Source organism: Stenella coeruleoalba (genome assembly GCF_951394435.1).
Source record: "Stenella coeruleoalba genome assembly, chromosome: 1".
NCBI classification, from domain to species: Eukaryota; Metazoa; Chordata; class Mammalia; order Artiodactyla; family Delphinidae; genus Stenella; species Stenella coeruleoalba.
The window spans coordinates 151,236,088-151,262,194 of record NC_137169.1 but is presented as its reverse complement, the minus strand read 5'-3'; the positions used below and the strand labels follow the sequence as shown (position 1 = coordinate 151,262,194).

Here is a 26,107-nt window from a genome sequence, read left to right as displayed (position 1 = left end):
AACTTGATAGCACAGCTTCAGAACTATGGGACCAAAGGGTATAAAGGTAAATGTGTGAGTCATTTATATAAAGGATAGTGTTGACACCAAGGAAGCAAGGTATAGCCCAGAAATTTAGTAGAAACTGCAAACAGAGTTAAGGTCAGAATTTTAGGGTATGACTGCACAAAAGGACAGGAAAAAGAAGCAGAACAGGATATTAAGATAGAGTCCTAAAAGAAATACAAACAGAATGAATACCTGAAGAATAAAGGAAAAGAAAGTTTCAGGAAGGAAATTAACATTTACCAGGCATAGGAATTAGGTCATATGTTACCTTTCGGGGAAGAGATGTCATACTTAGGTGGGCTAAGAAGAGAATATAAAGGTAGAAATGGTATGTGACTCTTTTAGAAAAAATGAATGAAATGAGCCAAGATATTATTGAAATAGAAGATTTTTGCTCAATATATTAATGCTCTCAAGAAAACTTCTGTCTGAAGAAATTGAGAGATACTATAAAGCTACAATTCATATGGAATAGGCATACAAATTAAAAGAAATATCAATGAAATCAGGTGGCCAGAAACAGGTTACTTTATAAAAATTTAGAATATGGTAAAGTTGATGATTACACATAAGGATATGAAGTATATGGGGAAAAAATGACCATTTAATAAATGGTGCCACAATATTTGCTTAACTTTGGAGAAAAGTCAGAAGAGTGTCATTATTGAACATGCAGGCATTCAGTAGATATTTCAAAGAAGTCGGAGTAAAAGCTAAACCATACATTAACAAAGCTAACAAACAAGAGTGTAAAATATCATATTTGCAAATAACTGCTCTCCAGAACAAGATGTAACACTCTTTGAAGGAAGATAACAAAATCTAAACACTCAAGTAAAATCAAAGTATCTAGTATACAATCAACAATTACTAGACATGAGAAGATGCAGGAAAATATGACCCATCACCAACAAAAAAGTCAGTCATTAGACACAGACCTCAAAAATAACAGAGATGATGGTATTAATAGACAGTAACTTTAAAGCAGTACAGGAACATAAAGAAGAGATAATGGGAAATAGAAATAAATAGGATGTTTAAAGATGAAACATATAATATCTGAATAAAAATTTCACTAGATGGGATTAACAACAGATTAGACACTGCAAGAGAAAAGACAAATGAACAAGAAATCATAGCAGAAGAAAACTATATAAATTGCACCTGAAAAAAAAAAATCTCAGCAACCTCTTGAACAGTGTCAAGGAGTCTAACATATGGATAACAGCAGATCCTGAAAGAGAGAGGGAGACATCTGCAAAATAATGACTGAATTTTTCCAAATTAGGATAAAAAAGATAAATGCACAGACTAGGTATTTCAACGAAACTCAGTGAGATAAAAACTAACAAACAGGCATGAATACTCAGAACATAACAGTCAGATCACACTAAAATTGCTGAAAAACCAGTGACAGAAAATCTTTTAAAAATTCTGAAGGGAAAAAAACACAATACATACAGAAGAACAAATAGGAGAATTTCCCCAGACTTCTTCTCAGAAACTATATAAGTGAAAGGACAATGGAACAATATGTCCAAATTGCTGAAAGAAAAAAAACACATCCTAAAATTTTGCACCCAGTGGAAATATCCATAAAATATAAAGGTTAGAGACTTCTGTTTTGACCATGATATAAAATAAATAAAACAAGGATTTTCATACATTAAGCATTAGGCTTCAAGGTACAGTGACTCCAAAGAAAAGGGAAACAAGGTGGTAATTATGGTTGTTCCAGCTTGCTGCCTAGAGAGACCATCCAGAATGTAACACAGGGAAAGAAAACCAAAACAGAACCTGTGGAATTCTTGAAGTAAGAATAGAGAGTTCAGAGACTGGGGAGACCAAAGTAGCTGTAATTCATGAGGCAGAGAACCACAAAGAGGAGAACTCCAGGGACCTGCAATGAACTGCCTCTGAGTCTTACTAATCAGCACATGTATATGAGGAAAATTCTGAGGCCAGGGAAAAGAGCCATTGGAAAGAATCAGGTGAAAAAAATCACAGGCTCATAGAGCTAAAAATACTTTTTGTTCTTACCAGGCAAAATGGAAAAACTTCTTAAGAAATGTGGCACCCACTAGAGTCCTTGAGGATACTGCCTCTATAGTTCAGCAGTATTAGTGTTAGAGCAAAGGACACACACATATGTCAAAAGTGTTAGAGCAAAGGACACACACATATGCCAAAGGTGTCAAGGTCATTCAATGGGGCAAAGGATAGACTTTTCAACAATAGATTCTGGAATAACCAAATATCCACATGGGGTAAAAAATGAACTTCAATCCTTAGTTTACAGCATACATAAAAATAAAAAATATCATAAACCTAAATGTAATAGCACAATTATAAAAGTTATAAAAGGAAATATAGGGGAAAATATTTGTCATCCATGATAGACAAAGATTTCTTAGATAGTATTTAAAAAAAACAAAGAAGACAAACTGATAAATTGGATTTCAAAATTTAAAACTTCTGTTGCTCAGAAAACATCACTGAGACAATGAAAAGGCAAGGTACAGTCTGAGAGGAACTATTTATAATACACTCATTTGGCAAAGTATTTGTAACCAGAATATATAAAGATCTATTATAATTTAACAATAAGATAACCCAATTAATAAATAGACAAAATATTCGAACATACAGGTAAAAAAATGTATGCAAATGGCCAATATGTGAGAATATATTTAATATCATTAGTCATCAGAAAAATGCAACTCAAAACCAACCGCAATAATATACTTCTATATACACATTAGAATGACTAAAATTAAAAAGACTGACCACACCAAGAGTTGGTATGGATATGAAACAACTAGAATTCTTGCGGCATTGATACTAGGAATGCAAAATGACACAACTACTTTGGTAAACAGTTTTGGAATTTTTCAAAATGTAAACATATGCTTATTATAAACTCAACAATTATACTCCCCAGTATTTAGCCAAGAAAAAAGAAAACTTGTACATGTATGTGCATATCAGCTTTATTCATAGTAGGCGATGACTAGAAACAATCCAAATGTACACCAAAAGCAGGACAGATTAAAAAACATTGATATAGCATGCTCATGACTCAGCAATGAAGGAACAAACTACTGAGACATGGATAATCTCAAAAACGTTAGGCTTAGCAAAAGAAACAGAAACAGACATAAAAGAGTACATATTGTATGATTCCATTTCTGTGAAATTTTAGAAAAGGTAAATCAAATCTTTAGTGTCAGAAAGCAGATCAGTAGTTGCCTAGGGCCAGGTATAGGAGCAGGAGATGACAGAATGAGACAGGGAAGACTGACTGCAAAGAGGAATAGCAGAACTTTCTGTGGCAGTGGAAATGTTCTGCATCTTTTTGTAATGGGGACTACATGCATAGATGTTTGTCAAAAGTCATATAAGTTATGTATACTTAAAGTGAGTGCATTTTATTGTATGTAGCTTATACTTAAGTAAAGTTGGTTAAGTAATGGAAACAATCTAAACGTTCAAAAATATAGTAAGGATTTAATAAATTACATCTGCATAATTAATTACTAGGCAACTAGTATGTATTTTACAATATTAAATAAAATGGAAATTATGGGTACAGTATAAAAACAGGAAAATACACTAATATGGTAATAGTGATCATTGCTAGATGGTAAGATTTAGAGTATTTTTTTTCTGTTTTATACCTTGAAAATTACCTGTAATAATTTAATATCCATTTCCCAGAGCATTATACTTTCCTAAATGTGAGACCATCTGTCTTCCTCACGCCACGTACTAAGTACATAGCACAGTGACTAGCTTGTAGCACGCAGTCAATAAATAAGTATTTTATCAATTGAACTGAAATAACTTTTTGATGTTTTCAGCAATGTACATGTACTGTTGTTACTTTCATAATGGGAGAAATTTTATAAAGGTTTTAAGTAAACATACTGTTGATGCTTTTCCTGATTCAGGCTTCTGACAATTTTTTTTTTTCTTGGCAGAGGCACAGGAGAAAGAGGAAGACTGCACAAGTGCTCTATAGCTTTGCATCCTCAGCCCCAAGCCTAGCATGTAGCACATATTAGGTACTTAATAAATATGTACTGCAAAGAATAAAGTTAAATTAAAAAATACTTTCCAAAGAATTATTTATAAGGAAAATAAGGCTTAAAGTTTTGAAGGTAAAGTATTTTTATTAGAAACATTTAAAAATCACATACAATAACTAAATAATCTTGTTTTTGTTAAAAAAATGAATTTTTTGCTCCTCAAGCAAGGAACATACCTTTAGAAATTTAAGTCCTTTTAGCAATGACTACATGTTTGTGTGTGTGTGTGTGTGTGTGTGTGTGTTGTGCTTAGCAATGCTGTGGGAATACAGTAATGTAAATATTAATAGATTGCCTTAATGATCTAAATATACAAGTTTATATTTCATTACAAACCCGGAATGTTTATCTTTAAAATAAATTGTTATATTTTGAAAAATATGCAACAAACTTTAAAAAAAAATAAAGATCTAGACTTAAACAACATCCTGAGAACTATCACTGCAATCTAAGACTTTAAATTCAATTACATTTTTTTCTTGCAAATACTGTCTATACAAACTTTAGTCACTCCTTTGTAATAGCAAAATATCAGTTAACAGAGAATAACAAAATATGCTCAATATGGGTCAATAATTACAATGATTACATTCATTATCATAATATTGATTGAGCTTGGAACCTGAGTACCCTAAAGACAACTAATTAATTAAGCAATGAGACATGGGAGTTTGTGCAATAATGCTGATTAACACATCCCTTACGTTTACAAAAACACCTAAGATGAAAAGAATGTCTCTAGTTCACATACAAGAAAACTAGTCAACAATACTGCCTTAGTCCATTTGGGATGTTATAACACATTACCACAGACTGGGTGAATTATAAACCACAGAAATTTATTTCCCACAATTCTGGAGGCTGGGAAGTCCAAGATCAATGCACTTGCAGATCGGGTACCTGCTTCCTGGCTCACAGACAGCTGTCTTTTCACAGTGTCCTCACAATGGGGAAGGAGTAACTGAGCTCTCTGAGGTGTCCCTTATAAGGGCACTAATCCCATTCAGGAGGGCTCCACCTTCATGACCTAATCACTAGAAAGGCCCCACCCTCCAAATGCCATCACACTAGGGATTAGGTTTCCACATATGAGTTTAGGGTGGACATAAAGATTCAGTCTGTAGCAAATACTATACTACACAATTGGAATGGTATCAGTTATACAATAAAACAAACATTTAAACATGTACTTTTATAGGATCAAATAAAAGTACACTTACATTTAATAGGTAATTCATATTAATTGTTTTCTAGATCATGTCTATCCTCTTCTCAAGCTGAACTCAGTTTCTATGCATTTCACACAGAAAAATTAATGTAAAGTAGTGTAAATTTACATTTAGTTTTTGAAGAAAGTTTCTTCCAGAAAGGATACTGATAAAATGCCATATTTTAATAAATAGTTCAAAATTACATTTCTTAAAATACAAATTAAACCTTTAGGATGTTTCAGGAGAATTGAAAGGGATCTAAGGTCAGATGGCTGGACTCTGAAACAGTTGTTTGGTTATAAATGTCCAGCTAAATACCTCAAGCCCTATTTCTCTATTTCTTGCCCTCTTCTTACAAGTCTGAAAATGTAAAAAGAATTCTCAATCTAACTAGGTGCCTGATACCGGAAAAAGTAGCCTGTAGGCTGGGAATTTTTTTTTTAACATCTTTATTGGAGTATAATTGCTTTACATTGGTGTGTTAGTTTCTGCTTTATAACAAAGTGAATCAGTTATACATATACATATATCCCCATATCTCCTCCCTCTTGCGTCTCCCTCCCTCCCTCCCTATCCCACCCCTCTAGGTGGTCACAAAGCACCAAGCTGATCTCCCTGTGCTACGTAGCTGCTTCCCACTAGCTATCTAATTTTTAAACAATTAATGCAAGGCATGAAAAGTTAAGGAAATTTTCTGGGATCAAAAGTCACCTAATGAAAATACTTTATAATATGGTAAGTACAAAACTAGTTCCTTTAAAATTTTTTTAAATTCTATTTCCATAATTAAAATAATTTACATTAAAGTATTTTATTACAACTCTACTAACAAGATTAAAAAAGAAATTGCTCAGTTCTACCACATTAAATATTAATAGATTTTTCATTTGGAGAATAAAATATACTTTTAAAAGAGTAAAAATTCTCAAGGTAATTATTTTAAAATATCTAAATCTATTAGGATATAATGTGAAATATTTGGGCTATTTCTGAAATATATCCAATACCAACACAATAAAAATAATAAACACTACAATTTTTGAGCATTAAGATATTACATTCTAACAACAATCACAAAAGCTACAAAATGCTATTTCCATATTATAGATGATTAAATAAAATAAATATAAGTTATTATTACTATCACAATAGGCACTATTTTTGAGTACTGCTACTTGTTTGGCATTATACTAAGTAAGTTACATGCATTATATTATTTAATCCTAAAACAATGTTATAAAATAGGTACAATGATTATCTCTATCATACAGCTGAGAAAACTAAGATTTAGGCATGTTATGAAGCTTGCCTAGCATCACATAGCTCTTAAGCGGTAGAGCTGAGATTCAAACTTAGGTCTCTGGTCTCTAGAGCATATCTGTTTATTATTCTAAGTACAGTTTCTATTAACTTGAGACAATAACTGTATAAATTATTCAATTAAGAAATTTCATTCATAAGTCTTTATAACTGCATAATATGAATTGCATGAGAGAAGGAACCTTGTATAGAGTACAGTTGCCTTCTCAGGGTCTAGAACTAGATAGGAATTGAACAATATTTGGCAAATAAATTTTAAAAATTAGACGAAATAAATTCCTGGAAACACACAACCAAAGCCCACTCAAGAAGAAATAGATAAAATGCATGCCTCCATAAATATATTTTTTAAATTTCACTTCATTGTTAAAAACCTTCCTACAAGGAAAACTCTTGGTCTCAAAATTTCACTGGTAAATTCTACCAGAAAATAGAAGAAGCAATGCTGCCTGACTCATTTTAAGAGGTTAGCATTACCCTGAATCCAAACCCAGAGACATTGCTCGGGGTAAGGAAGAGAAGGGACCCTACAGAATGATATTGCTAGTGAACAAAGATTTAAAACTCTTAACAAAATTTTAGCAAACTGGGTTCAACAACATATCAAAAGGATAATACATCATAACTAAGTGAGATTTATCTAAGAAATGCAATGTTGGTCTAACATTAAATAAAACAAACAATGAAATTCAAGATATCAACAGAATAAAGAAGAAAAAACACGTGATCATCCCAACAGATACAAAAAAATAATTTGACAAAATTTTACATCCTATCATGATTTATAAAAAAAAAAAGCTTAGCAAAATGGGAACAGAAAGGAACTTCTTCAATTTGTTAAAGGGTATATATGAAAAACCTACAGCTAACAACATTCTTAATGGTGAAAAGTACAAATGCTTTTGCCCTAAGATCTGGTATAAGGCAAGGATGTCTGCTCTTACATTGCTATTTAACATTGCTCTGAAGGTCTTAGCTCAATAAGGCAAGAAGAGAGAAAATCCACTGAGACTGAAAAAGAGGAAGGAAAACTGTCTTTGCTCCCACATGATGTGATCATCTACAAAGAGAATCTCAACATACTTAAGAAAAAACAAATAGACAAACTGAGCAAGGATGCAGGGTTCAAGGCTAATGAGTAAACATCAACTGCATTTCTATATGCAAGCAATTCAGATTTGAAACTTTAAACAAATCATTTATAATATTAAAAAATAAGATAAATAAGGATAAATTTAACAAAAAATGTTCAAGACCTGTACACTAAAAACTACATGATATTGTTGAAAGAATTAAAGAAGATCTAAATAATTGGAAAAATATACCATGTTCATGGATCAGAAGACAATACTGTGAACATGTCAATTCTCCCCAAATTGATCAACAGATTACACTATCAATTAAAGTCCAGTAGACCTTCATGTAGAAATCAACAAGCTTATTCTATAATTTACATGAAAATATTAGGGTTGCCAAGACACTTTTTAAAAAGAAGAGCAAAATTAGAAGACTTGAACTGCCTCATTTCAATACTTACTCTAAAGCAAAAGTCTTAAAGACAGTCAGGTATAAGTATAAGGATGGATGGATATAGATCAATACACAGAGTCGAGTCCAGAAACATCTCACACATATATATGGTCAATTGATTTTTGACAAAGGTGTCAGGGTAATTCAATGTGAAAAAAAAATAGTCTTTTCAACAAATATGCTGGAAAAATTAAATACCCAGTTGCAAAAAAAATGAACCCTGACTCAAGCACCATAAACAAAAATTAACTTGAAATGGTCTGCAGACCTAAATATAAGTCCAAAAAACTATTAACACTTCTAGAAGAAAACATAGGAGAAAATCTTAACAAACTTGGGTTAGGAAAAGATGTTTTAAATTAAACCCAAAATGCACAAACCACAAAAGAAAAACACTTATTTCATCTAATTTAAAAGTTTTGTCCTTAAAAAGACACTTGCAAGAAAGCACATCAGTGGTTGCGACGACAGGAGGTGATGGTAGGAACTGACTGTAAAGGGGCATGAGAGACTTCTTTGGGTGATAGAACTGTTGTATATCATGACTGTGGTGATGGTAAACTACTCATTTGTCAAAACTCACTAAATTGTACACTTAAAAGTGGTGAAGTTTACTAAATGCAAATTACATATGAACAAGATGACTTTTAAAAAACGGACTTAAACAAAAATATACACAGGAAAAAAATTCCCCGCTAAAAAATGAAAAGGCAGAACACAGACTGGGAGAAAATATTTGCAAAACATATATGATAAATTACTTGTATCTAGAATATATAAATAAGTCTGATTACTCAATATTAAGAAGACAAACAACCCAATCAAAACACGGACCAAAGATTTTAACAGATACTTCAGTAAAGAAGACATAACATGGCAAATCAGCACAGGAAAACATGTTCAATATCATTAATCATTCAGGAAATTCAAGCTAAAACTATAAGATACACATCAACTAGAAGGGGTAAAATTAAGAAAGACTAACCATGCCAAGTGTGGTGATGATGATAAGTAACATCCTAGAAATGCAAAATGGTACAATTTGGCAGTTTCTTATGAGTTGAACATACCAAATAACACAGAAATTGTATTCCTAGATATTTACCTAAGGTAACTGAAACTATACAACCACACAAAGATTTGTACTGGATTATTCACAAGAAATTTTTTCATAATAGCCCCAAACTGCAAGAAAACCAAATGTCTATCTACTAGAGATTATATAAACACATTGTAATACATCCATCCATATAATAAAGCCATAAAAAGAAATAAGCTACCGATATATGCAACACTGTTGATGAATATTAAAAGTATTGTGTTAAGATGCAGAACACAAATGACTATATACTGTGTTTTGAGATTAGAGTTTTTAATATTTAAATATTATTTCATTACATTTCCTGTTTCTTTTGTTTCTTTTCTTCATGGTCTCAAATTACACATATATTGTGCCTTCTGTTTTCACTCTCTTGAAATGTGCACTCTGGGGTAATCCAACCTTTATGCAAGAAGTTTGACTACACTGAAATTGCCATCCTGTGCCATAACCACATGGAGAGAAATTGTGAAAACAGATAAATGCCTGGGCAGCTCCTGTACTTTCAGTCACTTCATCTGATATTCTAGATATAAAAGTAAGCATCTTAGATGTTGAGGCTAGTCAAGTCTTTGGATTCTTACTTTAGATGCAGAGATATATTGGCTAAATGAATTTTGGGAAACTAGCCTTGAAATACTATAAAAGTATATACTAAAAACATTCCCCGGGGAGAAGCCTGGGGTTGGCGGTGTGAACACAGCCTGCAGGGGGTTAGGGCGCCACGGCTAGCCAGGAGGGAGTCTGGGGAAAAGACTGGACCTGCCGAAGAGGCAAGAGACTTTTTCTTCCCTCTTTGTTTCCTGGTGTGTGAGGAGTGGGGATTAAGAGCGCTGCTTAAAGGAGCTCCAGAGACAGGCGCCAGCCGCGGCTAAAAGCGCGGACCCCAGAGACGGGCAAGAGACGCTAAGGCTGCTGCTTCTGCCACCAAGAAGCCTGTGTGCGAGCACAGGTCACTATCCACACCCCCCATCTGGGGAGCCTGTGCAACCCGCCACTGCCAGGGTCCCGGGATCCAGGGACAACTTCCCCGGGAGAACGCACAGCGCGCCTTAGGCTGGTGCAACGTCCCGCTGGCCTCTGCCGCCGTCGACTCGCCCTACACACCGTACCCCTCCCTCCTCCCGGCCTGAGTGAGCCAGAGCCCCCGCATCAGCGGCTCCTTTAACCCCGTCCTGTCTGAGCAAAGAACAGACGCCCTCCAGCGACCTACACGCAGAGGCGGGGCCAAATCCAAAGCAGAGTCCCGGGAGCTGTGAGAACAAAGAGAAAGGGAAATCTCTCCCAGCAGCCTCAGGAGCAGCGGATTAAAGCTCCACAATCAACTTGATGTACCCTGCATCTGTGGAATACATGAAGAGACAACGAATCATCTCAAATTGAGGAGGTGGACTTTGAGAGCAAGATTTATTATTTTTTCCCCATTTCCTCTTTTCGTGAGTGTGTATGTGTATGCTTCTGTGGGAGATTTTGTCTGTATAGCTGCTTCCACCATTTGTCTGAGGGTTGTATCCGTCCGTGTTTTTTGTTTTTTCTTTAAAAAAATTTTTTTTCATAATAATCATTTTTTATTTTAATAACTGTATTTTATCCTTATTTTATTTTATTTTCTACTCTTTCGTTCTTTCTTTCCTTTCTCCCTCCCTCCCTCCCTCCTTTCTTTCTTTCTCTTTCTTTCTTTCCTTCTTTCTTTTCTTTCTTGCTTTCTTCCTTCCTTTCTTCGTTTCTTTCTTTCTTTTTTCTTTCTTCCTTTCTTTCTTTCTACTTTTTCTCCCTTTTATTCTGAGCAGTGTGGATGAAAGGCTCTTGGTGATGCAGCCAGGAGTCAGTGCTGTGCCTCTGAGGTGGGAGAGACAACTGCAGGACACTGGTCCACAAGAGACCCCCCCAGCTACATATAATATCAAACGCCGAAAATCTCCCAGAGATCTCCATCTCAACACCAGCACCCAGCTTCACTCAACGACCAGCAAGCTACAGTGCTGGACACCCTATGCCAAACAACTAGCAAGACAGGAACACAACCCCACCCATTAGCAGAAAGGCTGCCTAAAATCATAATAGGTCCACAGATACCACAAAACACACAACCAAACGTAGACCTGCCCACCAGAAAGACAAGATCAAGCCTCATCCATCAGAACACAGGCACTAGTCCCCTCCACCAGGAAGCCTACACAACCCACTGAACCAACTTTAGTCACTGGGGACAGACACCAAAAACAACAGGAACTACAATCCTGCAGCCTGCAAAAAGGAGACCCCAAACACAGTAAGATAAGCAAAATGAGAAGATAGAAAAACACACAGCAGATGAAAGAGCAAGGTAAAAACCCACCGACGTAACAAATGAAGAGGAAATAGGCAGTCTACCTGAAAAAGAATTCAGAATAATGATAGTAAACATGATCCAAAATCTTGGAAATAGAATAGACAAAATTCAAGAAACATTTAACAAGGACCTAGAAGAACTAAAGAGGAAACAAGCAACGGTGAACAACACAATAAATGAAATTAAAAATACTCTAGAAGGGATCAATAGCAGAATAACTGAGGCAGAAGAACGGATAAGTGACCTGGAAGATAAAATAGTGGAAATAACTACTGCAGAGCAGAATAAAGAAAAAAGGATGAAAAGAACTGATGACAGTCTCAGAGACCTCTGGGACAACATTAAATGCACCAACATCCGAATTATAGGAGTTCCAGAAGAAGAAGAGAAAAAGAAAGGGACTGAGAAAATATTTGAAGAGATTATAATTGAAAACTTCCCTAATATGGGAAAAGAAATAGTTAATCAAGTCCAGGAAGCACAGAGAGTTCCATACACGATAAATCCAAGGAGAAATACTCCAAGACACATATTAATCAAACTGTCAAAAATTAAATACAAAGAAAACATATTAAAAGCAGCAAGGGAAAAACAACAAATAACACACAAGGGAATCCCCATAAGGTTAACAGCTGATCTTTCAGCAGAAACTCTGCAAGCCAGAAGGGACTGGCACGACATATTTAAAGTGATGAAGGAGAAGAACCTGCAACCAAGATTACTCTACCCAGCAAGGATCTCATTCAGATTTGATGGAGAAATTAAAACCTTTACAGACAAGCAAAAGCTGAGAGAGTTCAGCACCACCAAACTAGCTTTACAACAACTGCTAAAGGAAATTCTCTAGCCAAGAAACACAAGAGAAGGAAAAGACCTACAATAATGAACCCAAAACAACAAAGAAAATGGGAATAGGAACATACATATCGATAATTACCTTAAATGTAAATGGATTAAATGCTCCCACCAAAAGACACAGATTGGCTGAATCGATACAAAAACAAGACTCATATATATGCTGTCTACAAGAGACCCACTTCAGACCTAGAGACACATACAGACTGAAAGTAAGGGGATGGAAAAAGATATTACATGCAAATGGAAACCAAAAGAAAGCTGGAGTAGCAATTCTCATATCACACAAAATAGACTTTAAAATAAAGACTATTAGAAGAAACAAAGAAGAACACTACATAATGATCAAGGGATCGATCCAAGAAGAAGATATAACAATTGTAAATATTTATGCACCCAACATAGGAGCAACGCAATACATACGGCAAATACTAACAGCCATAAAAGGGGAAATCGACAGTAACAAATTCATAGTAGGGGACTTTAACACCCCACTTTCACCAATGGACAGATCATCCAAAATGAAAATAAATAAGGAAACACAAGCTTTAAATAATACATTAAACAAGATGGACTTAATATTTATAGGAAATTCCGTCCAAAAACAAAAGAATACACATTTTTCTCAAATGCTCATGGAACATTCTCCACTACAAATCATATTTTGGGTCAAAAGCAAGCCTTGGTAAATTTAAGAAAATTGAAATTGTATCAAGTACCTTTTCCAACCGCAATGCTATGAGACTAGATATCAATTACAGGAAAAGATCTGTAAAAAATACAAACACATGGAGGCTAAACAATACACTACTAAATATCCAAGAGATCACTGAAGAAATCAAAGAGGAAATCAAAAAATACCTAGAAACAAATGACAATGGGGAACAAACAACCCAAAAACTATGGGATACAGCAAAAGCAGTTCTAAGAGGGAAGCTTATAGCAATACAATCCTACCTTAAGAAAAAGGAAACATCTCGAATAAACAACCTAACCTTGCACCTAAAGCAATTAGAGAAAGAAGAACAAAAAAACCCCAAAGTCAGCAGAAGGAAAGAAATCATAAAGATCAGATCAGAAATAAATGAAAAAGAAATGAAGGAAACAAGAGCAAAGATCAATAAAACTAAAAGCTGGTTCTTTGAGAAGATAAACAAAATTGATAAACCATTAGCCAGACTCATCAAGAAAAAAAGGGAGAAGACTCAAATCAATAGAATTAGAAATGAAAAAGGAAAAGTAACAACTGACACAGCAGAAATACCAAACATCATGGGAGATTACTACAAGCAACTCTATGCCCATAAAATGGACAACCTGGAAGAAATGGACAAATTCTTAGAAATGCACAACCTGCCAAGACTGAATCAGGAAGAAACAGAAAATATGAACAGACCAATCACAAGCACTGAAATTGAAACTGTGATTAAAAATCTTCCAACAAACAAAGCCCAGGACCAGATGGCTTCACAGGTGAATTCTATCTAACATTTAGAGAAGAGTTAACACCTATCCTTCTCAAATGCTTCCAAAATATAGCAGAGGGAGGAACACTCCCAACCTCATTCTACGAAGCCACCATCAACCTGATACCAAAACCAAACAAGGATGTCACAAAGAAAGAAGACTACAGGCCAATATCACTGATGAACATAGATGCAAAAATCCTCAACAAAATACTAGCAAACACAATCCAACAGCACATTAAAAGGATCATGCACAATGATCAAGCGGGGTTTATTCCAGGAATGCAAGGATTCTTCAATATACGCAAATCAATCAACGTGATACACCATATTAACAAATTGAAGGAGAAACACCATGTGATCATCTCAATAGATGCAGAGAAAGCTTTCGACAAAATTCAACACCAATTTATGATAAAAACCCTGCAGAAAGTAGGCATAGAGGGAACTTTCGTCAACATAATAAAGGCCATGTATGACAAACCCACAGCCACATCGTCCTCAATGGTGAAAAATTGAAAGCATTTCTGCTAAGATCAGGAACAAGACAAGGTTGCTGACTCTCACCACTCTTATTCAACATAGTTTTGGAAGTTTTAGCCACAGCAATCAGAGAAGAAAAGGAAATAAAAGGAATCCAAATCGGAAAAGAATAAGTTAAGCTGTCACTGTTTGCAGATGACATGATACTAGACATAGAGCATCCTAAAGATGCTACCAGAAAACTACTAGAGCTAATCAATGAATTTGGTAAAGTAGCAGGATACAAAATTAATGCACAGAAATCTCTGGCATTCCTATACACTAATGATGAAAAATCTTAAAGTGAAATCAAGAAAACACTCCCATTTACCATTGCAACAACAAATAAATAAAATATCTAGGAATAAACCTACCTAAGGAGACAAAAGACCTGTATGCAGAAAATTATAAGACACTGATGAAAGAAATTAAAATTGATACAAATAGATGGAGAGATATACCATGTTCTTGGATTGGAAGAATCAACATTGTGAAAATGACTCTACTACCCAAAGCAATCTACAGATTCAATGCAATTCCTATCAAATTACCACTGGCATTTTTCACAGAACTAGAACAAAAAATTTCACAATCTGTATGGAAACACAAAAGACCCCAAATAGCCAAAGCAATCCTGAGAATGAAAAATGGAGCTGGAGGAATCAGGCTCCCTGACTTCAGACTATACTACAAAGATACAGTAATCAAGACAGTATGGTACTGGCACAAAAACAGAAAGATAGATCAATGGAACAGGATAGAAAGCCCAGAGATAAACCCATGCACATATGGTCACCTTATCTTTGATGAAGGAGGCAGGAATGTACAGTGGAGAAAGGACAGCCTCTTCAATAAGTGGTGCTGGGAAGACTGGACAGGTACATGTAAAAGAATGAGATTAGATCACTCCCTAACACCATACACAAAAAATAAGCTCAAAATGGATTAAAGACCTAAATGTAAGGCCAGAAGCTCTCAAACTCTTAGAGGAAAACATAGGCAGAACACTCTATGACATAAATCACAGCAAGATCCTTTTTGACCCACCTCCTAGAGAAATGGAAATAAAAATAAACAAATGGGACCTAATGAAACTTCAAAGTTTTTGCGCAGCAAAGAAAACCATATACAAGACCAAAAGACAACTCTCAGAATGGGAGAAAATATTTGCAAATGAAGCAACTGACAAAGGATTAATCTCCAAAATTTACAAGCAGCTCATGCAGCTCAATAACAAAAAAACAAACAACCGAATCCAAAAAATCGGCAGATGACCTAAATAGACATTTCTCCAAAGAAGATATACAGATTGGCAACAAACACATGAAAGAATGCTCAACATCATTAATCATTAGAGAAATGCACGTCAAAACTACAATGAGATATCATCTCACACCAGTCAGAATGGCCATCATCAAAAAATCTAGAAACAATAAATGCTTGAGAGGGTGTGGAGAAAAGGGAACACTCTTGCACTGCTGGTGGGAATGTAAATTGGTACAGCCACTATGGAGAATAGTATGGAGGTTCCTTAAAAAGCTACAAATAGAACTACCATATGACCCAGCAATCCCACTACTGGGCATATTCCCTGAGAAAACCATAATTCAAAAAGAGTCATGTACCAAAGTGTTCATTGCAGCTCTATTTACAATGGCCCAGAGATGGAAACAACCTAAGTGTCCATTATCAGATGAATGGATAAAGAAGATGCGGCACATATATACAATGGAATATTACTCAGCCATAAAAAGAAACGAAATTGAGCTATTTGTAATGAGGTGGATGGGCCTAGAGTCTGTCATACAGAGTGAAGTATGTCAGAAAGAGAAAGACAAATACCGTATGCTAACACATATGTATGGAATTTAAGAAAAAAAATGTCATGAAGAACCTAGGGGTAAGACAGGTATAAAGACACAGACCTACTAGAGAATGTACTTGAGGATATGGGGAGGGGGAAGGGTAAGCTGTGACAAAGTGAGAGAGTGGCACGGACATATATACACTACCAAACGTAAAATAGATAGCTAGTGGGAAGCAGCCGCATAGCACAGGGAGATCAGCTCGGTGCTTTGTGACCACCTAGAGGGGTGGGATAGGGAGGGTGGGAGGGAGGAAGACGCAAGAGGGAGGAGATATGGGAACATATGTATATGTATAACTGATTCACTTTGTTATAAAGCAGAAACTAACACACCATTGTAAAGCAATTATACTCCAATAAAGATGTAAAAAAAAATTCCCGAATTTATTTTACCTTTATGTGCTAATGTGAATATTATAATGCATCCTTCTTGTCTTGAGACTTTTGAAAAAGCTTTGGGTGAAAACAATAGAATTCTGATAAAACCTATGTAATATATTAATAACTAAAGTAGTAAAGAATTTAGCTTGTCAGACTCTTGACAACAAATATTTATATATCTATAAATTTAGTAAAATTTAGAAAATCATCACTATGAATATGAAATGATACTTTTAATTGAAAAATCACCCAAGTCACACCTCCACAAATTAGTAAGTAGAACTAGAATGCTGACTGCCGGCACTTCTGTCTCATGTGAATTTAAAATTAGATAATTGAAGACAAAATGCCAGCCAGATAATGAGAATCTGAAATAAGTATGAGAGGATCTCAAGATTGGCATGAAACTGGAAGTCATATGCAAAAAGAAAATGAATTTTATCAAAGGGCTTACTATAGAGTGTACAATGAACTAAAATGTGGACAAGAATATTAAATAATGGAAAGTGTTAGGTTCAGTTGTACCCACATAAAGAATATAGAAGAATGTGAAACATTTATTATTTACAAAATCTTTGTAATGATTTTCCTTTCCCCACTAATGAATCTCTTAACCTCCAGGAGATTTCAGCCTGGAGAGGGATTTATAGAGGTTTGGTTTACAGGCCTGAAAGAAATAAGGCTATGAGTAAGATTTTGGGAAAGAGTCCTAAGTAGAGACATTCTAAATCAAACTAAACACCTTAGTCAGTGTTCAGTTTACTTTTTCTCCCCACAATATTTTTCTGCTTCTCATATGAATTTGATAATACTTAAGCTACAAAAAGAGAGTGGCTTGGATATGTCAGCAGCAGTGTGATTGGTCACATTATTAGAGTACTTTTATAATCTCCAGATGCTGACTTACTGTCCACCAACGGTTTCACTGAACTTTCATAACCTTGTTCTACTGAGCTCCAAACCAACCCTTGTATATTCTATACCATAGCCAAGGTACATACCTTGCATCATGCCAGAAAAAAAGAAGAATCCATGGTACTCTGCTTAGAAACTAGTAGTAGATGTCAAATCCAATGAATTCAGTTGCTATCTTTCAGTTGTATATCTTTACTATACTCTTATACTTAATATACTTTCCTTAACTTTTAAGGCTTCTCTTGTCTGGCTCCTTCTATCCAGAATCCTCCTTAGGCTTCTCTCATCACCAACATGTCTGATGTTGGTATCTTCAGGCACCATTCTTAGCCATTTATTTTTCTAACTACACACTGTTCTCACACTGGACATTTCTTCTCTTCCTTCATTTCCGCATTGCTGCTGAAGTCTATTTGTATGTCTGACCTGACTCTCCCACTTCCTTCAGATCCCCATGAGGTAACTCACATACAGGATGATCAACTCAGAACTCATTCCTTTTACTGTGTTTCCTGATTTTACAAACAGCCCAGTATCCACACAATTCCCCAAGCAGCAAATAGGAAACTGTGTGATGTTTCCCTTTCTCTCCATTTAGTCATTAAATCCTGGGAATTCTAGTACCTAAACACCATCAGAATTTGTTTCCTTCTCACTAATACTGGCTCAATTAACAACCTTATCATTTTTATGATCGGATTACCAAAACCTTCCAACTTCAGTAGCTTCTAAGTAGTTTCCCTGTATCCAATTTTGTCTTTTCCAATACATGCCTCATACCACTACCAAAGTCTTCTTTGTAAAACATTTCATACAGACGTCCTTCCATGATGCTTCACTGCCTTCAGCATAAAATCTAAATTACTTGGGAGAGATCTGTCCTAACATGACCCTACCTACCTGGTTAGATTCTTCTGGCTTTTCTCTGCAGGACTCTATGCATCATCCATACTGTGCTACATCTAGGGAGATCAGGGAGAGCTTGCATGAGCTCCATCACACTCTAAACATTCTATTTTCTCTGTGTAGGAATGCTCTCCCTCTCATCCTTATTTATGTAACTTACAGTTACATTCAAGACTTAGCTTAGCAACTACTTTAAGAAGTGTTTCCTACCCTGGCATTCTCCTCCTTCCTTTTGGATTGATTCAAATAGGCATTCTCTGTATCCCACAGCAACCAGTGTTTTCATAGCAATAATGACACTGCATATGTATATTTTCCTGTCTGTCTCTCCAATTAGATACTCATCTTCTAAAGTAAAGTACCATATTTTCCTTATTTCTACATCCTCTGAGTTCCAACTCATAGTAGTTACTCATTAAATATTTAATAGGCAAATGGACTATAATGGAGTGGGTTCTAAAGTTAACACATAGATTATGAGGTATAACCAAAATCATCCTTGGAAATTCCTTAGGAAGGTACTACACTGAAGACCAATATACTGTCTCAATATAGTTAAGCTCAGCAGTTTTTCCTCTAGCATTGAAATAATATAGTTTCTTTAGATGAACACCTCTACTTACAATGCACTTAATGACAATGTTTTATAAAAACTACGTATTTTTAAGCACTAGAATTTATATCCCATGAAACTCTAAGGATGGCAAGTAGAAACTGATGTGGAATAAAAGAATAGCAAATTTCTCTCTCATCTTCAGGTCACTCTGAATATACTCAGCAAGTGGAATGGCAGAATCACCATTTCCTTCTTTCCTTCCCTTCCACTCTCCTTCCTCCCCTCCCTCTCTCCCTCCTTCCCTCCTTCCTTCCTATCTATCTATGTTATCTCTTGCTGGGCCTATTTCTTTGAATTCATATAAATTAAATAAAATTATTATATGACTCCATTGTACTGATACGCCTATAAGCAGCCACTGTTTATTTTTCACAACCAGTATTTCTCTCATAATCTACTTCCACCAAGATTATGTAGTGCTTTAAACAATATTGGCAAATGCAGGGATAATAACAAGCATGGCCATGAGCATGCTAAACTCTTGTGCGGTCTATCAGGCTGAAAGAAGTCCAGATAGTCACAAAAATGTGAAGAAAGTATAAGAAAAGAAATGTCTCAGCTGTTGATCTTATGCTTCAAAATAAACATTCCAGAACATAGGCTAAAAGAATACTATTGCTAATTAAAAATCAACAGACAATAAATATGAATTGCGTGAAAACTTAGCTAGTTATAATTAACTTCAATGGGTCCACTAAAGAAGCCTATCTCTGGGCAAACACTGGAGAGAAAGAGATTTGAGGATGCTGCCATTTGGGTGAGTACTATCAACTTACCAGAGCTTACTTTTCAACAGGCTAGTATTCTCTGCTCAAGTTTCCTAGATACCACACAGACATTCCACATTTGGGAAACTCATGGTGTATCAGTAAGTGTTGGTATGGATTGTTTGTATGAATTTGTAGATTTCTGTACTTTAATTCTCTCTACTTCAATCTTATTTCAAAAACATAAGTTCTACATTTAGTAGTTTTTCTACAGCAATTGAGTTTTCTGCATTTCTAGGAAGCATCCCTGAGAAGAATAATGGCATGGTGAACCTAAAGCAAAACCAAAATAAAATAAGTCACCATAAGCATATACTGAATATAGATTTCCTTCTCAGATAAGTTTAATAGGTGAAATAATCCCATCACTAAAGAAAACCATCTGGCTAGTCTGAAAATATGCTTTTGTGTAAAAAAAAAAATTTTTTAACAGTCATCAATTGATTAAGCACCGAAGTACTCTAGGTTTAGAATAAAAGTGCAGGTGCCACCTAGCTCCCTCTACTAAGCTTCTAGGCAGCTTCCCTTCATCCCACCATCCAAAATTCTTCTTTCTTTCCTGTGAAGTCCCATGGTCCTTAATCTATGCTTCTGATAAAAGTGATAATTATCACTTTACACTTAGTATAAATTTTGTACCTAATCTTCCCCACTAGATCATAAACTCTTTGAGGGTAAAAGTTATGTTTAATTGAGATTTGTATGCCCCATAGTATCTACCAGCGTGCCCTGCTCATAATAAATATGTACTTTATAAATACACTCAAAGATACTTCCTCCTGAAAAAACATTTTCAGCTTTTTTTCTAAAGTAAACTATATACCATATTACTTTCTATTTTTCTTCCTATTTCTCAGCAGTTCCTAGTTTACCACTTTTGCTAACTTCTTTCATCCCTGTTCCCTGAGGGAATCTGTTCATCTATTCACTTATTTACTCATTCAAAACATCCAATACATATTTGAAGGTGCCAGAGTTATACCAGTAAGTCCCTTAGGGAGCTCTGAGTCTAGTAGGAAAGATAGACAAGTAAATACATAATTATAAAACAATGTGCTAATTTTTGTAATAGATGCAAACACATGATACTGTCTAAGAGTACTTCTGCAATTTAAGAGTGCTTCTCCAAGATTTTGCCTGCAGTTTATCATTTCCCTACGTAATATTGTCTCCCCTGGTCATCCATCCATCCATCCCTCCATCCATCTGCCTGCCTATCTTCCTTCCTTCAATTTTAATACACAAAATACAAAAGCTGCACAAGAATAAATAAGTGAAAAATAAGTTGTCCTCCCATCTTTTCCCCAGTGACTCAGCTTGCCTTCCCAAAGGTAAGCAATAATGTCCAGTACATAATTTCAGAGATACTCAATGTATACACATATATATGGTCTTACTTTAACACAATAGAAGCATACTTTATATTCCGTCTGCACCTTGTTTTTCTTATTTCATAACATATCTTAGAAATTATCTTGTCTCAGCCCATATTGGGCTACCTCATTCTTTTTAATGGATATAAAGTATTTCACTGCGTGGATGTAACACTGATTAAGCAGTCTCCTTACTGAATGCTCATTTAAGGTACTACAATATACAATAGTGCAATGAATATATTTATCCGTATATTATTCTGTGGTATATTTGTGAGTATGTTTGTAGGATAAATTCCTGGAAATGAAATTGCTGGGTCCCAGAATACGTGCTCTTTTAATTTTGATAGATACTAACATAGAAGTTTCACCAATTTCATTTCCCACAAAATAGGAAATATCCACTTCCATAACTTAAGTTACAGTCTTTATGGGAATGGCTCCCAAATCTGTATCCATATTCTGACCCTTTATTTATTCTCTGTGATATCTCCACATATGTTTTTCTTAGAACCTTAGGAAAAAGCTTTCCAAACCCAAATTTATAATTTTACCCTTAACACATTCTTCATAAACTCACTGTATATATTAATTTTCCTGATCCCAACCAAAAGTCACTTTTGATATGTCTTTTTTTAAAATAAATGTATTAATTTTATTTATTTATTTTTGGCTGTGTTGGGTCTTTGCTGCTGCACGTGGGCTTTCTCTAGTTGTTGCAAGCCAGGGCTACTCTTCGTTGTGGTGCACATGCTTCTTATTGCGGTGACTTCTCCTGTTGCAGTGCACGGGCTCTAAGCGTGTAAGCTTCAATAGCTGTGGCATGAGGGCTCAGTAGTTGTGGTGCACGGGCTTAGTTGCTCTGCGGCACGTGGGATCTTCCCGGAACAGGGTTTGAACCCGTGTCCCCTACGCTGGCAGGCGGATTCTTACCCACTGCACCAGCAGAGAAGTCCCATGCCTGGGCTATTATAATCTAACTACTCAACTTCTTCCTCTGTGCTTGCCTACCAGTGATTCTGCTCATATCATCCTCTCCGCCTGAAATATCCTCTCAAATCAGTTCCCCTGATGAAATCTCATTAAGCCTACCCTAAATACTAGATCATCCATAACACATTTTCTTTTATGAATTTATTAACACTTAGGTCTTTCACTATATAATAATACACTTATAAGATAAATTTAAAGCTCTTTCACTATATATTCTAATTTGTAATACAGTTATAAGATAAATTATAAATTCTTAACACATTTGGATAAACTCACACTGCCAAGGCACTCAAAATGTGTTTACCAAATGAACGAATGAATTTTTTGCAATGGACTAATTCCTATAAGTCTGATAATTCTATAGGGGAAAATATTGTATAAGGGATATTTTCTTCTTCCTTCCTTCCCTCCTTCCTTCCTCCCTCCCTCCCTCTCTTTCCCTCCCTTCTTTGTTTCTTTCTTTTCCTCCCTCCCTCACCCTCTCTTTTCTTCCATTCCTCCTTCCCTCTCTTCCTTCCCTCCTTTCAGATAATAAGACTATTTTAAGGTCTGTGAGATACAAGCCCTTATTCAATAATTAAACTTATTTCAGAACACTCACAATGTGAAATATTTCCAGTTAACTAGTGCAGTTAATTACATTTTTCCTCCACATTGATTTTGATCAAATATAGGGAGGAGAAAGGATAAAGAATAAAGCAATAGGTGAAATATACTACTAAAATGATTGAATTTCCCTTCAAAACTACAAAATTCCTTAAAAATCCCTTACATACAGTCAAAGTTACTCTAACTACTATGTAGAAGAAGGCAGAACTCAACCACAATGTGCCTATGGCCTATTGTTAAACAGAGTTTAAAATGCACAAAATAATTTTTCATAAGTTTCACAAATCTTTAGGAAGAACTATGTAAAGCATCATAAACCCTCTATTTCTGGTTTTCAAAATTAAAAACCATGATTTTAAAAATCATATCTGTAGTAACATTTTTTTGCATTTAAAAAATTTAGAAAAAAGAGTATGATTAAACGTTCCTATACATAGAAGTCATTGTAAAAAATAAATGATCCTTATATTTCATTAGAAAATTATTCAGCTCCCATTTACTAAAATAGTAGAAAGAGCTATACAAATCCCTATCAAGAAGTAGAGAACTATTACATTATAACTTGTATTGTAAATAAGTTTTAAAAAATAACAATACTACCATGCAAATGCAAGTGCTGGTTATACTTCTTGACTCACCTCTCCCCCATTAACATATTCCATCACAAAACACAAACGGTCTTTTGTCTGGAAGGAATATTTCAAGGACTTGAAATGAAAAAGAAAAAATGTTATATTATAATCCTACATTCTTACAATGGTGTCAAAAAGAGAATACTTAGAAACAGTAAGCATGATTGATAAAATGAATTGTTTTTGTTCCTTAAGAGTGTATTTATTCCCTTAAGAATGCTTAAGTAAAAGTTTATGAGAAATATAAAACAAATTTTGTGAAGATCAGCAATGAGTATTATTTGGGGAAAATTAGAATTATGATTTTTACTAAAAATAAACTTAGTAATTGTTATGAGCACTTCTCAATCTACTATGTCATCTACTTGAAACTGTATTGGTCCCTAAAGTTCTTATCCATGAGACCTTAAAAGTAAGGCCTACAAATTACTTCAGGGAAAGTCTTAGGAGTACAGTTATAGTGGTTATACTTGGGTTTCTAATATAGTTTCAGTATCACTTCTTGCATAGAGGTCGCATTACATGATGCAATCCAATAGAGTTGTTTCAGATAATCTTATAGGTTATAAAGATATTAAAACTTTAGAGCCAACTATCTTAATACTTTGAAAAATAAACACACAACAATGTAACAAAGTAGGTCTATGTATCTGGTGATACCTCTGAAAAAACCTACTAAATGATCCTAAATCTTTAAAAGTTTCTCCTTTTGAAAGTCTGTTATTTTTTTTTTTAATTTTTTTGCGGTACGCGGGCCTCTCACTGTTGTGGCCTCTCCCGTTGCGGAGCACAGCCTCCGGACGCGCAGGCTCAGCGGCCATGGCTCACGGGCCCAGCCGCTCCGCGGCCTGTGGGATCTTCCTGGACCGGGGCATGAACCCGTGTCCCCTGCATCGGCAGGCGGACTCTCAACCACTGCGCCACCAGGGGAGCCCTGAAAGTCTGTGATTTTTAATCTTAATACACTTCATTGGAACCAGGAACACACAGAAACTTTGCAAATTATGCCTCTATTACAAGCAATCTAAACGGGACTAAAAAAAAAATAAGTCTGTTTCAAAATAACTAAGTTATATGTATTTAAGTCACAGTTTATACTTTATCTAATGAAGAAAATGTACCATGACTTATCCTATTTTTAACTTAAATGCTATCTTTAAATTTATTTTTAAATGTATTTGCTCTATTTTTTTTAAGGCAGTGAAAGTTATGGGAAGAAAAAGAAATCTCAAAAAACTCATGGGTATATAACGAGAGGACTACAAATGCATGCATATTGTAAACTTAATCCATACATTCTAATAATTTCCCCCAAACTGACTTATCTACAAAGAAAATGTCATACCTAAATAAATGTTATTTAAAATGTTATTTTTCATAGCTTAGATTCTATAATAAAACTCCCTTAAATATAAAATGTTATAACATCTTTCCTCTAAGCACTTACTGTTAAAAAGGGATGTCTAGTGTTCTTTAATACTCTGCTTTCAGTTAAAGTGTGTGCCACTTCATCCTACAAAAGAAAAAGGCAAACCTTTAATATATGTTCTGAGCACAAATAATATAAAAATTTTGCTATTTCTCTAAGACCAGAAGAGGTAAACACAGACACAGAAAAAGATTTTAAAACACATGCTCCCTTTATTGCTAAGCTTCTCTTCCACCAAAAAAAAAAATCAAATTAGTGATTTAAATCAGATGGCTATAATGTATAAACTCATATAAATTCAGTCATACTTAAAGTATAGCAATAATGATATAATAATCAGCAAAAATTATCAGGGACACAGAAAATGAAATAGTAAGCCTTTCCCCTTGAAGAGAATGCCTTATAAGTTAACAGCTAGGCATGGAGTAGTTAATATTTCCATGTCTGTATTACATTGTATTCAGGGGGATTTAAAGGATATATTTCATTAAAGATCATAGAATTTGTTGCAAGTCTTCTACCTAAAAGAAAAATCAGTTATTGAAAAGGGGGACACAGTACCTGTATAAGATTTAATTCTTAAAAAAAAGAGATTTAATTCTAAATTATACATTTTAGAAATAAAAACAGAGTATAAAAGCTGTATATTTTTGCTTGTGGCTTTTTTAGCATGCTTCTTTTTTTTTTTAAAAAAAAGGTCACAGCCTATTCTAGGTGACACTTTTTAAATCTGCATATATTTCAAACCAAAAATACACTAAGAGTGTATTTCCCCAATCTTGTACATAAATTTCATCTTGACATCAAAAGTGAACTAGGAAAGATTTCCTCAACATATGGAGAACTGGAAAAATGTTTCATATTTTAAAAATAACACTATCTTAAAGAATGAAAGGAAAGGAAGACAACTGCTGAAACTAACACAGCATCTCTGGTCTCTGCTGCTGCCAAGATCCTGAACAAGGCCCTTACTGGATCAATTTCTTAATATTGCTGGCAAATCACAGTTAGGTTATAAGTAAGACAAGGGAACATTAGGACACTGCATTATATTTATTATTTTTATAAAAGCATCTGACCTTAGTTAGACTTAGCAGATAAATGAGCAATAGACTGATCAAAGATGCTAAAATCCAAAACCCATTCCA

General features: G+C 34.9%; 1 protein-coding gene across 31 annotated transcripts in view; it reads right to left on the bottom strand.

The window, feature by feature from the left end:
* The window catches only part of AKT3 (AKT serine/threonine kinase 3), a 395,069-nt gene that overhangs the window by 112,922 nt on the left and 256,040 nt on the right, over positions 1-26,107 (bottom strand). For 30 of the 31 annotated variants that reach the window (XM_079905016.1, XM_079905021.1, XM_079905022.1 and 27 more), the window contains 2 exons: positions 24,978-25,043; positions 23,537-23,605 (listed from right to left, as the gene is read on the bottom strand). In XM_079905016.1, coding sequence (XP_079761142.1) covers positions 23,537-23,605; positions 24,978-25,043 — 135 coding nt within the window. The remainder of the gene's footprint in view (positions 1-23,536; positions 23,606-24,977; positions 25,044-26,107) is intronic. The other variant, XM_079905024.1, reaches the window with a different exon arrangement.